The sequence below is a fragment of the Harpegnathos saltator genome, unplaced genomic scaffold (assembly GCF_003227715.2).
Source record: "Harpegnathos saltator strain DR-91 unplaced genomic scaffold, Hsal_v8.6 scaffold173, whole genome shotgun sequence".
Classification (NCBI taxonomy): domain Eukaryota; kingdom Metazoa; phylum Arthropoda; class Insecta; order Hymenoptera; family Formicidae; genus Harpegnathos; species Harpegnathos saltator.
Genome location: NW_020229954.1, coordinates 103,606 through 118,369, shown reverse-complemented (window position 1 = coordinate 118,369; position 14,764 = coordinate 103,606). Strand labels below are relative to the sequence as shown.

General features: G+C 50.8%; 2 protein-coding genes across 7 annotated transcripts in view; one reads left to right on the top strand and one right to left on the bottom strand.

The window, feature by feature from the left end:
* LOC105191290 (uncharacterized) overlaps window positions 1-6,007 on the top strand; it is a 31,300-nt gene extending 25,293 nt beyond the window's left edge. Inside the window, exons 4-5 of one of the 2 annotated variants that reach the window (XM_025297220.1) lie at window positions 389-2,539; window positions 3,285-6,007. In XM_025297220.1, coding sequence (XP_025153005.1) covers window positions 389-2,539; window positions 3,285-4,404 — 3,271 coding nt within the window. In that variant the 3' untranslated portion in view covers window positions 4,405-6,007. The remainder of the gene's footprint in view (window positions 1-388; window positions 2,540-3,284) is intronic. The other variant, XM_011154583.2, reaches the window with a different exon arrangement.
* Window positions 5,899-10,561, bottom strand: LOC105191291 (uncharacterized). Of its 5 annotated transcripts, none has more exons than XM_011154584.2 (6): window positions 10,124-10,561; window positions 9,067-9,564; window positions 8,518-8,765; window positions 7,267-7,861; window positions 6,475-6,697; window positions 5,899-6,285 (listed from the first exon to the last, which is right to left on the bottom strand). In XM_011154584.2, exons 2-6 carry the CDS (start codon window positions 9,562-9,564, stop codon window positions 6,107-6,109), a joined length of 1,743 nt encoding a protein of 580 aa, XP_011152886.1. In that variant the 5' UTR covers window positions 10,124-10,561; the 3' UTR covers window positions 5,899-6,106. The 5 variants fall into 5 exon arrangements, with proteins under 5 accessions (XP_011152886.1, XP_025153008.1, XP_025153006.1 ...); XM_025297223.1 differs by lacking the exon at window positions 10,124-10,561 and adding an exon at window positions 10,020-10,090; XM_025297221.1 differs by lacking the exon at window positions 10,124-10,561 and having other exon boundaries at window positions 9,067-9,966.
* Window positions 10,562-14,764: the final 4,203 nt, after the last annotated feature.

Here is a 14,764-nt window from a genome sequence, read left to right as displayed (position 1 = left end):
ATTCACACGATCATGAGAAATCTAAAGTTAATTAAGAACTTAATTAATAAAGTTTAATAAAAATCATTGTCAGTTTACAAGTTAACTTACACTATTTGGATTTCTATGAAACATAATACGTCAATTTCCCGATTGAAATAACAAATATTTCAATCTCTTAATAATATAAACGGCTAGTTAAACGTAACCAAATTGGACTGTATGATATTAATCGCAAAATATGATATGTCAGATATGCAATAAATTTATCTCAGACAATACGAAGGTCCATCGTAATGCATTGCATCAATAACGTCGCATGTTTTCGCAAAAAAAAAAAGAGTTTAATGTGTGACACCCCATTCAAATTGCCTCTCGGATGAAATTTGACAACAGAATTTGCTTTCAGCGGGCAATCGAACAACACCAACCGTGATTTGAAGGATCTGCAGTACATGGACCAGTCTTTGAGAACAGTCGCCACTCAGCTGCTCAACGTCACGAATCCGGACAACATAATGAAGGTGAACAGTCAACAGCTGATCAAAGCCGAGCACAGCGCCGGAACGATGCAGAAGAACTCGGAAAAGAGTGACGCGTCGTTGATAAAAGAGATCAACTCGGAAATCAGCAACCTGGAGTCTATGGGCGTAAGTTTCGGCAGGCCGATGAATTCCAAGTTCAGCTATTTCGAGAGCAGCCACCCCGGCCAGGCGATGGCCATAACAGAGGAAGAACTGGAGCGAGAGATGAGCACGACGAGACTGATCACCGCTTACAAGAATCATCCGACCACCAGTGGTGGTATCTCCACTTGGATCCTACTGAATCCACCGTCTACGACCGTGAAGAGCGTCACAGGGATCGAGAAAAAGACGAAGCCGTTCCAAACGGAGGTGCGGCTGACGGTAAGACCGAGCTCGTCGGTCGAGAGGGTGGAGACGATCCCGCAGCCTGAGAAGATCACGGAGAAGACCACGCCGCAGCTGACACCCGTTATAACCACGGAGAAGGTAATCGCCAGCACGAAAAAGCCGACGGCAACCACGTTGAAGAAGATCACGACTACTTTAAAACCGGAGAGGATCACTACTCAGAGCTTGGAAAAGGTGGAACCCTCTTCAAGTACTACCCTGAAGACGATGCGCACTACGATTGCGAGCGCTACGACGAACGACGAAGTGTCCTCGACGACATTCGCGCCCACAACGAAGAAGAGTCAAAGTCCACGCACTACTCCCAAGCCGAAGGTCACCACGTCGAGAACGACTCCGCATCCGAAGCCAACGTCGGTGACGACGAAACCGTCGAGACCGGGTCAACAGGGTAGACCGAAACCTACCCCGACGAGGAGAAGCACAGTGAAGCCTGATACGACGAAGAACGAGACCGCGTCGACCGGTAAGATCGAAAAGGTGACGTTCAAGCCGGTTCAAATAATCACGACCTTGAAGAACAGGCCGGAGAATACGGAAAGGCCGATGTTCGTCACCAAGATAAAAGCCTCGGTGCTGATGGATACTCAGAAGACACCGACTACTTTGCAACCGGCGTCCACCGCGACCACCTTGAGCGCCCTCACCACCACCTCCAAATCGAACCTGTCAGGTGCGGATCTCGTGGAAGTGCCGGTGAGATCGAAACCGATCGGCACAAACGTCAACAATGTGCTGAAGGTACAGCTGAAGAAGCCCGTGGACGAGACCACACAGATCGAGGTTGACCCGATCAAGATGAACGCGCCGATCCTGAAGATCGAGAAGATAAGCAAGGACAAATTGGACGAGATCGTGGAGAAGAACATCGACGAGCTAAGCAACTCCAGGATAGACCTGAAGTTCGACTTCAATCCCGAGCTGACGAAGATCAACGTAGAGACGCAAACCGAAGTGGCCACTATGACGACGACGGCGGCGGCGACGACGGGAACGTCGACGACGCCATCGTTGACAATAGCATCGAGCACGACGAAACGGCCGAGGCACAATTCGAAAAGGAAGAAGAACAAAGTCCGTAGGCGCAAGCCATCCACTACGTCAGTGGCGCCTAGCTCGACGACGGTCGCGAGCATAATGTCCAGCTTGATGGAGACCAGCGAGAGCGTCACCGACTCCAGTATCATAGACAATGCGGTCCAGGAGTCGAAGATCGCTCCTGAGACTAAGATAGCGGCGAACACGACGAAGACGAAGAAGAAGCAACCGCAGAAGGGAATTAGCACGCAGATCTACAACTTTCTCAGTCGCGAGGTGATGCCGAGCTTCGGTGTAATGTCCTTAGTGGGTCTCGGTCTCGGTCTGGCCTCGTACTTCTTATACCCCTTCGGCGGTACCATCTCCCGCAGGAACTACGAGGTGGAGCCGAACTACAAGTACAATATGGAGGATTACGACAATAACTACGGTCAGAGCGAAGAGGAAGTGCTGTCCAAGGTGTTCCAGGGTATGACGAGTCACGAGAGCAAGTATCCGGGCGTGAAGGACCTCAACAGCAACTACTATCATTATCAGCACTATGACGGCGCGTACGACGCGCAGACGACGAAGAGGATCGACTCCAGGTAGAGTTCTATACGGGCGAAAACATCCCCAGACTTATAAAAGACATCTTAAGGCTCCCTCGCGGGGGAACTTTGGATTGATGTCAGAGGCAGATAAACGAGCGCCTAAAATTCTTGCGTGCCATTTCCAAGCAAAATAGATATTTGAACGAAAGAATGCTTCAGGTCGTTAGAATGTACTTGTAAAATACCGCCTACGTCTTTCGCTTGACAATCAATCACCAACGGTAAAATGACTGTAATATGAGGTTGGTTATGCGGAATGATTGCGCATGCGCATGATTAGGTCTGGTATCAATCATTTTGTGGTTGACGATTGACTATCAAGAGAGAGGTACAATGTTCCGAGCATTTTACAAGTATGCTCTAGCGGTCTAAAATATTCTTCCAAATGAATGCTTTTTTTTTATTTGGCACACAAGAATTTTCAGTCTGTCATTTTTTCGCCTTTGACGTCACTATCCAATCCACGGCTGCGATATATAAGTTTCCGGTTGGATTCTTTTCTCCCCCATCAAGCAGCTGAGATTCTGTTGGTGTTTATTAGCTTTTTCTTCTGGTCGATTGTACATCAGGAATATGTATCGATCATGTCCAGTCGTTTTGATAACAAACGTCAAGTACTTCGGGCAAACAAAGTATAAGTAAAGGCGCGACTGTGAACGAGTCGGATATATAAAACGCACGACTTAGAGCGTATGCGTAAGTCGAATAACGGATTGCATTAGCGTAACTCTATTCCCAGGTATCCGTCGGTGTCCACATCATCCATCTACAGGCCGGTGGAGAACACTCAGTCTGCAAAGTATCGGAACACGGACCACAACAGGTACTCTGAGGCGCAGACCACGCCAGTTTACTACGACCGTAAACACGCGGAGGGTCTCGCCGAAATCCCGGGATCGGCGAATCGGCAGTTCGTGGTCGGTAATGTACCCAAGGAATATCCGTTCGGCATGAAAGACGCTGCTCTATCTGTGGCCAGCAAGAAAGGGAACGGCTACGAGTCGACTGAGAGCGGGCAAACGCAGTTCGAGCGGGACATCGCGCAGACCTTCAACTTCCCGGGATCAGGCAACCTGCATGGCTACGGTCCGGTCCACTTGTCGGAGACGTCGTCCGTCAGGCCGGACGACGGCTATGAAGAGATCGAGATCACGCCGACGGCGGTGGCCGTTGAGCATGGCCCGCGGTCTCTCAAGGTGAAACGAACCGCGTCTACCGACAGAGGAGGAGGCGGCCGGCTCTCGCGGCCGAAGAGAGAGTCGGTAATACAGGTGATACCGTCGAAGCATGAGCTGGAGGAGGAGGAGAAGGAGGAGGACCTGAGTAACGAGATCTTGGATATTATCGACTTGGCGCTACCGGGCGGGGACGAGCCGAAGACGCGAAACAATAGCGAAGGCATCAACGAGGTCGAGGACCTTGAGGCGCAGAAGAGGAAACGGCAAGAGGAGGCTAACACGCGCATAAAAGAGTCCACTATGAAGACCTTCATCACTACCACCACCACTAGCAGTGTGCAGAACCTAGAGGGTACACACGACACAACGAAAATCCCCGGGAGCGAGTCGACCCCGAAGGCCGTCGAGAAAGCGAATGGCGACGTGAGTAAGGATACCACGGAGGAGACGCACACCGTGAGCACGACGTCGTCCAGCTCCAAGGACGCCGAGTCGACGACCGTCGAGTGGTTCGAGAGCTCGACCACACAGAAGCCCGCGGAGGGCTTCAGCATCTTCAACTTCGTGAAGAAGGTAGCCGAGATCAAGTTCAGGCTGGGCTTGACGATCCTCAAGCATGCCAGCGAGGGCTTCGCGCGGTATCTCGGTCACGTGCAGAAGAGGATCAACGGCGAGGAGTAAGGGAGGTCGAGAACGAGCAAGCGAGCAAGCGAGCGAGCGAGCAGCGGAATGTATCGCGAACTCGATGAACGCGGCGGTAACTCCTCGTGAGGCGATCGGGGTCTCCTCAGCCGGTCGCGACGATGCAGCGGTGCGTGTGCGCCATCGTCATGACGGCTGAAGCGGGCGCGTTCGCTTTTGTGCGTTCCGCCGAGCGCCGGACAATCGAGCGATCGGGCAAAAGCGCGACCCCGAAGAGGAGCGCACGACTATGCCTGGCTAACGGTAGTCGGGCGGAACGCGGGGAAGCGACCGGCGCACGCAGCTCTCCTCCCCCTCCCTCCTGCCCCGGCCAGCTTCACGGTCGATTCGGTCGGGACGCGATTTCACGGGCGATCATTTTTTGTCCGCGACCAGCGACGTCGCGTCCTTTCACTTAGAAAGCTAAAACGATGAAGAGGAACATGAAATACTGTTACGCCCGTTCGGTGAATGTAACGCCGCGTCTCTTCTTCTTCGAGGTATCGCCGTACCGGATACGCGATATGGATCTTCTTCTTCTTCTTCTTCTTCTTCTTCTTCTTCTTCTTCTTCTTCTTCTTCAGGATCTTCGGTGCTCGACGCGCGGGGGATCGATGATCGACGACGATGCGATACGACGCGCTGGCGACTGGCGACGTTCTCTGTCTGGCGACACCAGCAGGTTCGGCGAACCTGACGAGCTTGAACTCGTCGCTCTTCGGGTCCTCGCGCGCGCGCGCGCGCGCAATGCACCTCGCGACGCGTCGCATTCCGGTTGATCGATTTGTTCGACAGAGGAGATAGCGCGGGATTGGTGGAGGGGTTTCGGAAGAGTCTCTCTTTTGCTCTTTGCCTCTTTCTCTCTTTCTTTCACTCTCCTACGGAGGATCGATCAGACCTTTATTGTCGCTTAGTTCTCTGTCTATAATTGTTTTGGTATGCGCGCTACGCTCCCGTCCTCTCGCTGGAGGACGAGCGAAGACGTACGGAGGAGTCGATTATTGGGCAACACTTATAGCTGTAGTGTATATTATAAATAAATAAATAGAGCTGAACGAACGAACGAGTGAATAAATAAATAAATAAGTATGCAACTATGTAATACCCTGACATACGTTATGTAAATAAATATATGGAGATTGCGAACGCTTGTTTCTCTTGCGCGATTAACGCGATCGTCCCGAAGGGACGCGAGGGTGGCGGACGTCCTCTAAGCGTCCTCGACGACTCCCAGGGTGGGGTCGCGCGCGTATGTAACTTGGACTTCTCTCTAATTTCGCTCGTCCGTCTCCGTCGGGGACCAACGCCGGGGCAGCAACAGGTGGCGGTTGTTTTCCGATCGATCATGCTTACGTGCTCTCGCACGCAAGCGGACGGTGATACATTGATTATTCAATAACATGCTCGGTAATGCTATGGTATCTATGATCCAGCTGACTATACCGTCACGCGGTCCCGGCAAAATGGCTCGCGAGGGGCAGGTCTGGGTGCTTGTTAACCGCGCGCGCGCGCGAGTCGGTTTTTGACCGAACGGCTTTCAATGCAGTTTCGTTTACCCTGAAGTCCGAAAGTTTCGATTTCGTTCGCACGCTGTCCCCGCGTCTCGCTCCCCATCTCCCCGAGCCCCGACTGATTCAACTGTCGTCGCCGACTCGCGTCGTTAGACTCGCGAACGGGAATTTCGCTACCTTCACATTCCGGCCTACTGTCTCGCTGATCTCCTTTGTTGGGCGCTGTACTCCACCGTGAGCTTACGCAGGTGGTCCACCTGGAGGTCGTTGGACTTGCCCGGGCTGCTGCGGTCCGTCAGCGAAAAGACGTCTCTCTTTCGACGGCCCAGCATCATTGGTATCATCATCGCCATCGTCGCCGGCAGCATGCCTGTCGTCATGCGGGTATAATAATTACAAACAAACTTGCGATAGCCAATTTCGAGGTTAGTATCAGTTTGTCGAGCTACAATGTCGCTACAACGTCGAGCTACTACAGCGTCGACGCTGCAACTTGTCGAGAAAGCCGCCCGGTCTCGCTGTGTTTTATGGCTCGAGTTGATTTGTTACAGTCGCGCACCTGCTCCAACGGCCGCCAGAACGGCCGAGCTGGACGATTGGCCGCTCAGTGTGTTCCTGATCGGTCTTTTCTTCAGGGTATTCGCCTCGGTCGTCAGTCTCTGCATCTCGTACTCCTTGCGACTCTGCTCGACGCTCTTGAACGTCTTCTCGACTTCCAGTAGACCCCCGTGGGACGTCGTTGTGTTCGTGCCGTTGATTGACGGCAACACCGTCAATCTAACCTAGGTAAACGATTTTCCATCAAGCCGCCGTTAATGGCAAACCTCGTCTGACGAGTCTCGAGGAGTCGCCGGCAGTTTACGCGAGCAAGGGAAAGCTGTTTCGGAATTGCGATTTCGACGGAACGTCAACATTGACATTGCGCTCGATTATAACTCATCGACAATCTCATTTGTTATTGAATTTGTCGAGATAAATCTTATCGAGAAAACCTGATCAATTGAGTCCCCCACAGCGCGTAATAATTTCCAGTTATCTATGTCTTCGACAAAAGCAGTTCCAACATTCATTTGAAAAAGAGGTAGATTCGACCAAACGACATTTGAGTCGAGTCTGTTTAATATTCAATCGCTAAGCATTAATTTGCAGACCGATCTCCCAAACAAGTGGATCGATTCTTCAGATTCGAAGAGTTTGCGTGAAACAACAGGGCGGGGCCTTTAATAGCTGAATTCAGAGAAGCTATGCGGCACAACAAGTCGGACAATGAGTTTCAATTCAGACCTTTTGTCAGACATCACGCTCTCGCAAGTGCAACGACAGTTGAGTCTCTTTGATCATTTAGCCTAACCTGTCGTTTCGAGGTCATCACGGGTACCGCGAGATCCGGCTCTTCTCTGTTGCCGTTCCGGTGACTGGTTGTCGCATTGATCCTTTTGAACACCTCCGGGTTCATCGTGTCGATCTTGATGGACCTTTGTCTGGACTTGGAGTATCCCCTGTTGGTCGACAAGAGCACCCATTGACCGTCGCCGCTGGCCGGATGACTCGGCGGGTGATTGTTTATGTATTGGTAGTGCGAAAAGTTGGGTCTCTCGGTAATCAGAGTGGGTCGCGGCCGGTCCTGGTCAAACCTGGATGGATACTCGTGCCAGTCGTTGCCGTTCTCCGACTGAATCTTCTCCGGGTACCTATCGACAAATTGGTACGACGGTTTGGAGGTCTGCGGCCGCGACCAGGTGCTGGGGAAATTCGCCGGCCTGTCGTCGGTGATGATGTCGGTGTTGGGACGATGAGGATCGTACTTGTTCCACGGCCTCTCTGGCGGCCACTTCTGCGCTTGGGTGGACGATGACGCGTCATCCGAGTGGTAAGGAGGACGGGAGACCGGCTTTTGCCACGGCTTGTCATTGTTGTCGGACCAGTTGGGTTTCGGCTTGTCATACCTGGGATTCGACAAAGCGCTCTTGCACTTTCCGAATTTTCGCGCCGAGGAGTGTTTCAGTTCAGTCCCTTATACCTCGAGTGATTAACTTCTAATCAAAGTAAGATCCTCGCAAAAGTTAAGTATTAATGTCCTACAGCTATGTACAACGTGTTATATTTTTGTAATTTATTGCCTTTTATTTATCACCTGATTTTATTACGTTACTTTATGTCTTACTTCATTTCATAAGGCATAAAGCTCATGAAAAAAATATAAGATGTTAAGACTCCCACAAACGTATCGCTCTTCGAAAAGATTGTCAGCAAATAATCTGATCTAATCTCGATAAATAATTCAAACATGATGATTGACTCGTATCCCGCTTCATTTTTATCCGTTGCCTCGGTTCTTTTACTTGGCCGGAGGATCGAAGTGAGAGGAGATAAAAAGCAACTGAACAATATTCTCTTCTCTTCCTGCTAGAAAAAAGCATCTCCCGTACCATAATGGATACAATACCCCATTAGCCGCACCGCCAACTTAAAACGCCACGAGAAAGAAAGTTTCAATTGGATGCGAAGTAGCAGGCGCCTCCCCCTCCGTAATGAGCCCGTTTCGGAATTGTCCACAGCCTCGCACAGTGAAAGGAAAATTGGCGGTTGCCGGTTCACTCACCACGGTTTGTTGTTTTCATAAGTAGGTCTGATGGAATAGTCGCTGGCCCATGGTTTCATGCTCGGCTTATCCCACGCTGGCTTTATCTCCGGCCAAGGTCGCTGCGTGCTGGGGTTGGCCTGCCACTTGGAGATTTTGCTCTTCGACCATGGGATTGCCTCCAGCGTCACCCAGCCGTTCCTGTCCTCGTAAGTGTTTGTACCGTAGTACTTGTTTCTCTTCAACGTGTCGTTCAATGCCTCGGTCAGCTGGATCAGCGGCAATGAAAGACGACGAGAGTTCATCGACCACATCCTCCCTCTCTCTCTCTCTCTCTCTTTTACGTAACGATAAGTTATACGATTGATGCTTTGGAACGCACTAAAAATCTCTGCGTTTCAATCAATCGCCGGCCAGTCTTACATTTTTTCTCGCGTCTCCTCCTTTACAATTCAAACGTATTTTATGCGCATCACAGTGTGTACAGATTACTCAATTATTATTTATAATTATTCAACGACACTTGCGAATAGTCATTATTACTTTGTAGCCAGAAAATATATTCCTTACCGCGTCCTCTGCGATCGAAGTAGCGTTCGCATTTTCATCGGGTTTCTCGTCTTGCTCATGGCTGGTGGTAGCCTCAGTGGCCTCGTCGTCGACCTCGAGGACGAGCGACTCCGCGGTTGGCTGCGGGATTCTGTAAGGGAACTTGAAGTCTTTCTCGGTAGTGCTCTTGATCTTGTTCGCGTACTCCTCGAGGAACTTGTTGAGCACGTCCGGATTGAAGGTTGAGGTCTCGACGAAGGAATTCCTCCGATGGTACTGGTCGCTCGAGAGCTCCTTGATCATCCTCTCGTCCTCGTCCTGACGCTGGTCACGCGTGTTGTCGTACAACGGATTCGGCGTCATCGCGATCGGGTCCTGAAGGATCCTCAGGTTGTCGGCCTTCGTCTTGAACATCTCGGACGCGTTGGTGCGCACTTGTACGAAGTACCTGGTGCTGCACTGCGCTCCTCCGAACATCAAGACCATGAGGAGCAGGCACACCGCTCCCTTCGACGTCATCTGAAACACGAAGAGCTTCATTTCGTACGTAGATTTCGAATTGTGCCCACGCGATCTTCTCGTTGGCGCGGACCCTCGTCGCCGGTAGACCTCGCAATTGCTCGCCCCCCCCCGCAAAGGATATCGCGAGTATTCGCGCGGAAGATCTTGCTGAAGACTCGCAACGAGCAGGAATCACGAGCGTGATTTCGCCGAGCTGGGAAGGACAAGCTCCTCGGCGATATTGAAAGTCAATTCTTAACATCTGAAACTGATCTCTCGACACTGTGCGGCCAGTCTCATCGGCCACGCAGCATCGGGAGATGATGAAGTCGCGAGAGACGAACGGAAAGCTAGAATCCGACTGGCAAAGGCGCCAGCGGCCTCGGAGTCGCAATTTCGCCGAGACTACTGTCGTCCGCTTAGCCGAGCTGTCCCACTCCGCAATTACGCACAATCGTCTTGCATCGACTTACTCCGCGAGTTGTCCTACTCTCGTGACGAGGGAAACGTCGCGCGATAAGCGGCGAAGGAGGACGGTACGATAATAATCCACACAACGCTCGCCTGTCGCACTGACCGTGTCGGTGTCAATCGTCCGAGTCGTGGCGCCTTCAATTACATGAACAACGAGGCCCGGCTTGCGCGGCTTGTCGCCTCCAGGAGAGAGAGAGAGAGAAGGACGTGCGATCCGTTACAGGAACTGCTCGCGACGTGCTCGCGTCGCCGACGACGACAACGACGACGACGACGACGACGACGACTACAGCGATGATGACAACGGTAACAGCGACAGGAACAACAATAACAACAACAACAACAACAACAACAGCAATACAGAGCCAACGTGCTGCGTACGAAATGCGGATGGGAAACGGAAGTGGCCTCGGCCGGCCTCGACTCTTCAAGGTCCGAGATGGCTCTGTTGCCGAGACGTTGCCCTCGTTTGCTTTTAATCCAGATCCCCACTTCGTCGGTGCTTGGTCCATTTTGCATCTTCCTCCGATCCTTGCCCGCGCTAGTCCGTTCTTCCCGCCGTTCTTCTTGGTCACCTGGAGAACGGGCGCCACATTGTCTCTTCTCCTACTCTCCCCGCGCAGCCGTCCCGTTCGCTCGCGAGTAAGCGCGTCTCTCTCTCTCTCTCTCTCTCTCTCTCTCTCCGTCGCGCTGGCGTACTCGTTCTCTCTCTCCCTCTCTATCACTCTTTCTCTTTCCCGCGCACCGGCAGCATGGTGTATCCTAGAACAAGGCTCCGCAGGGGTCTTTCTCTTTCCTCCTGGATAACGATCGTTCTTGGAACACAATGGACACAATGGGAGGCGAGGTCAGTCGCCGGTGCCGCGATCGATGATCGATGGGATCGCGACGACGCCGCGGCGTCGCCGGTTCCGACGGCTGAGTGACGTCTATATCTCCGCGCGTGCGCGCGCGGTCGGACGTCATACGGGACTACTGAGGATAGCGGTTCCTCCGGGTGTTCGTGTTCTCTTCGATCTTCGATCTCGCGGATGCTCTTTAGCGCTATTCTTCACGCGTCGCCTCACGCGTCGTTTCTCCAGTTTCGGGCGAGTTTCGAACGGCGCGCCGCGAAAAATCGCGGAGACGAAGGCGAGACGGAGCTTCTCCCGCGTTTTCCAGAATTCCAGAAGGCCGACGCGAGAGCTCTCGAGTCGAGTTCCCGCATTGGACGACAGCGTCAAGATCGCGAGTTCGGAAATTGACATTAACGATTTCTTCGTCGATCGAATGAAGTCCCGCTGCGTAGCCGCCATGTTCTCCTATCGGGACAATCGACGTGAGCGTCTTATCAGTATTTAGACAATCGGCTCGACGGGTTATTGACAATGCGCTTTCTCACTTATCAGCGTCTCTAATCAGACACACTTACGGCCGGCAAAGATCCAGCCGGCAACTCGAGACTGCCATTCATAATGCGGAGAGTTAACGTAACGAAATCGTCTCCAACGGCCGAGCTTTTCTCGATATCTCGGCGTTTTGATTGCGATTTGATTGAATTCCGCCTCCTTCTGGAGGTTCTGGAAACGCAGGAGTCTTCGGAGACGGCGGGGCGGGCGCGGATTTGATCGCCGATCAGTCATCGATCGATCGTCGCTCCTCGTCGCCGTTAAAATCGTCCGGTCTCGATCGATCGATTCGGACCGACGCGACACGACGACGACGACGACGACGGCGGGCGACAACGAGGAATGAGAAACAGACCCAGACCGCTCGTCACGCGCTAATTGCACTCGGCGCACGCTCGTGACAATCAGCCCGGGTGACGACAAGACGTCGCGCGTCCTCGCGGCGCGGCGCGGCGGCTGACGGTGTGTGTCGTTCCCGAGCGGATTTTACCTTTTGTCAAAATGCTACTTTCACCGTTTAAAACGCGGCGGAACTGAACCGCACGGCGCGGCCGCGGCGACGAGAGCGTGTGCTCTCTCTTTTCTGGGCTAGGCGCGGTCGTGGAGATGTTTCGGTTGAGAGAGAGAGAGAGAGAGAGAGAGAGAAAAAGAGAGAGAAAGAGAGAGGGAGAGAGAGAGAGAGAGAGAGAGAGAGAGAGAGAGAGAGAGAGAGAGAGCGGGGGGAAAATCGAGTACGTGAATATTTTGGCCCTTCTTTTGCACGAGGCGACTTTCTTGTTTTTCGGTCGATTCGGCAAATAAATATATTATATAATTTGTTATATATTTCGACGTAGCGACGCATTAAATAAGGATATTTGTCTACCAAATTGTGCACGTCGCTGCGGTGACTTCACCCGGAGATCACTGCGTTACAGTTGGCAGTTGAGAAAGGTTTGGTTTGGGAGATTGTAGAAAAAAAGATAATAACATTAAGAACATTTTTATTGGGTGGATGTACGCAATGCGAACAACATGATAACTGAAAACGATGAAAGGCGAGACAACGGTATCAAGTCTGTGATTATTGCCTCGCCATTCTCTTTTAGATCCGAATGGGAAGAGAGTTTTGCGCACAGCTTTATGCGGAGTAAATAATTTAAATAATTCCAGCGCAATCTAATCTGGCGCAGCGGATGTTACACGAGCAATCGTCGGCGTATCGTCGTAATCGGCCAAGCGGAATTTTAATCAGAACCTTGTACATATGTGTGTGTGTGTGTGTGTGTGTGTGTGTGTTTTACTATATTTACTATATTTACGAGCTATTTAATTATTTCACGTATATGTATCGGCGAATTAAAAGCGCACAGCGAGTACACAGGAAGCGGAGTTTCTGGCTGAATGGTTGTACAATTAAGGACACGCTTTGCGGCGGGACGCGCGCGAAGGACGAGGGAGGCCGTCGTTGCCGCATTTTCATGCTCGGCAAATCGCCGATTTGGCCTTCTTCGACATAGGTGATCGCGGGATCGGCGGCAACAAATGCAGAATCGGTCGTTTAGCGATTTTTGCGCTTTCGCGGCCCAGAAACCTCGGGTCTCGTTCTCTCACCTTTTTCTTTCTTTCGTCTTGTGCCTGCCTCCCCCTCTCTCCCCCGCTCGCTAACCCCGCCGCCCCGCGTCGATCTCCGCGATGATTTTTGCGCTCGCACGCCGAGTGAAACGCGCGCGGCGAGTCTTAACAGTTTCCGTTTTACGAGCAGCTTCCGATTCTTCTGCCAGATTTTCACCGATGTAGGATTTTTTGCGCGGCGCCGACCCAGAAACGGACGCGATTTCTTTTCTCGCCGATCTCGGCAGAAATGCGCTACCGCCGATTTCCACATTCGCCGCGGCGCGCGCACTGCGGATGCTGAGCGTCTCTCGCGCGTCGTACGACGACGTCATTCTCCGAGACGAAATTAATCTTCCGAGTGTGAAGAAGCACCGCGGAGCTCAACGATCGCAGAATATTTTGGGCTGCCCAGTGTTAATCGCCGGTGGAACAACCTCGTGAACAATCGAGCGTGGGCTAAGAGTACCGATTTGGCACTTTTCATTTCTTTCTTTGTTTAATTTCTTAACGATTTCGCTTTTTAAATAGAAGAAATTAAATAGAAGAAATTAAACTTAACGTGGAATATACATGTACATATATTCTATGCTAAAAATTTAAATACGTGTGCTTGAAGACCAAGACTGATTGAACAGAAAGAATAGCAATCCGAGTATAAGTAGAGAAAAAAAAATAAAGAAAAGCCCAATTAGGTTCCGAAACGTGGACAATCGTCAAGGCAAAGTGGTCGCGCGGGGCAGCGTTGGATTTTTCACTTCCGATTCCGGTTGCGGCGCGGCCGGCCGGTCTACTCGAAACCGGAATTGGGTCAGGCTAGGCGTAGCTAACCGCGAAAACGACTATGACGGTGCTGAAAACAGGAAGAATGGTCCGCGAGTGCAGCGAGCAAGCGTCTACTTTCATTGTCGGTCATACCAGAGGGAGAGTCGCGCATACGAGATGGCTCGCGATATGAAAGGAAGTGGAAGGGGTGAAAAGGGTATCGCGGTCTAGCCTAGATGTTGAGGATCCACGTATCGGCAGAAAGTTTTGAGGAAAGTATTCGCAGAGGAGATCGCCATATCGGATAACGCGTTGACATGCAAAACGCGCGAGCGGAAAATTTGTCTCGCAAGAAGGCAACAAGAGGAAAAACGGGACGCATCTCCGGGAGAAACGTCTCCCGGCACGACGTGCTAGCTCGGGGCATGACATTGTGATTTAATTTTATTACTTATATACATTTTATTTATTTATATACAATTTAATTGGGAAGAATTGTATCAAAGGATACAAAGAAAGATATGAACGATACGTCTAAATATATTAAAGAGTGCATCAAAAATATATTACAAGAAATAAAGCAGTGAAGACGACGGATAGTATACAGCGAATTTAGACAATGTTTGTAAGCGATGATATTCCAATGAGAAAAATAATCTTCTAGTCATAGCGAAAATTATTTAGGTACGAGAAATTAGTCGAAATGGTTAAAAGACTGGTAAATACTATTGCATATGTTTTGAATCTAACCAATATAAATGACAGAGACGGAATTGATAACTGACCGTTTGTCAAATTTAGCAAGAAAATCTCTTTATGGCACCCAGTCAAATCGTTATTATTATTATTATTATTTTTCTCATTTAACGTAGTGATTCATATTTAGCTACGGGACCTAAATTTTGCTGCAGATGCTATAGCTAGGCTGTTGTTATTGTAAATTCTGTGTATCACAGACAATTTTTTAGGAGATACAAAAATCAGCGAAAATTTTTAGT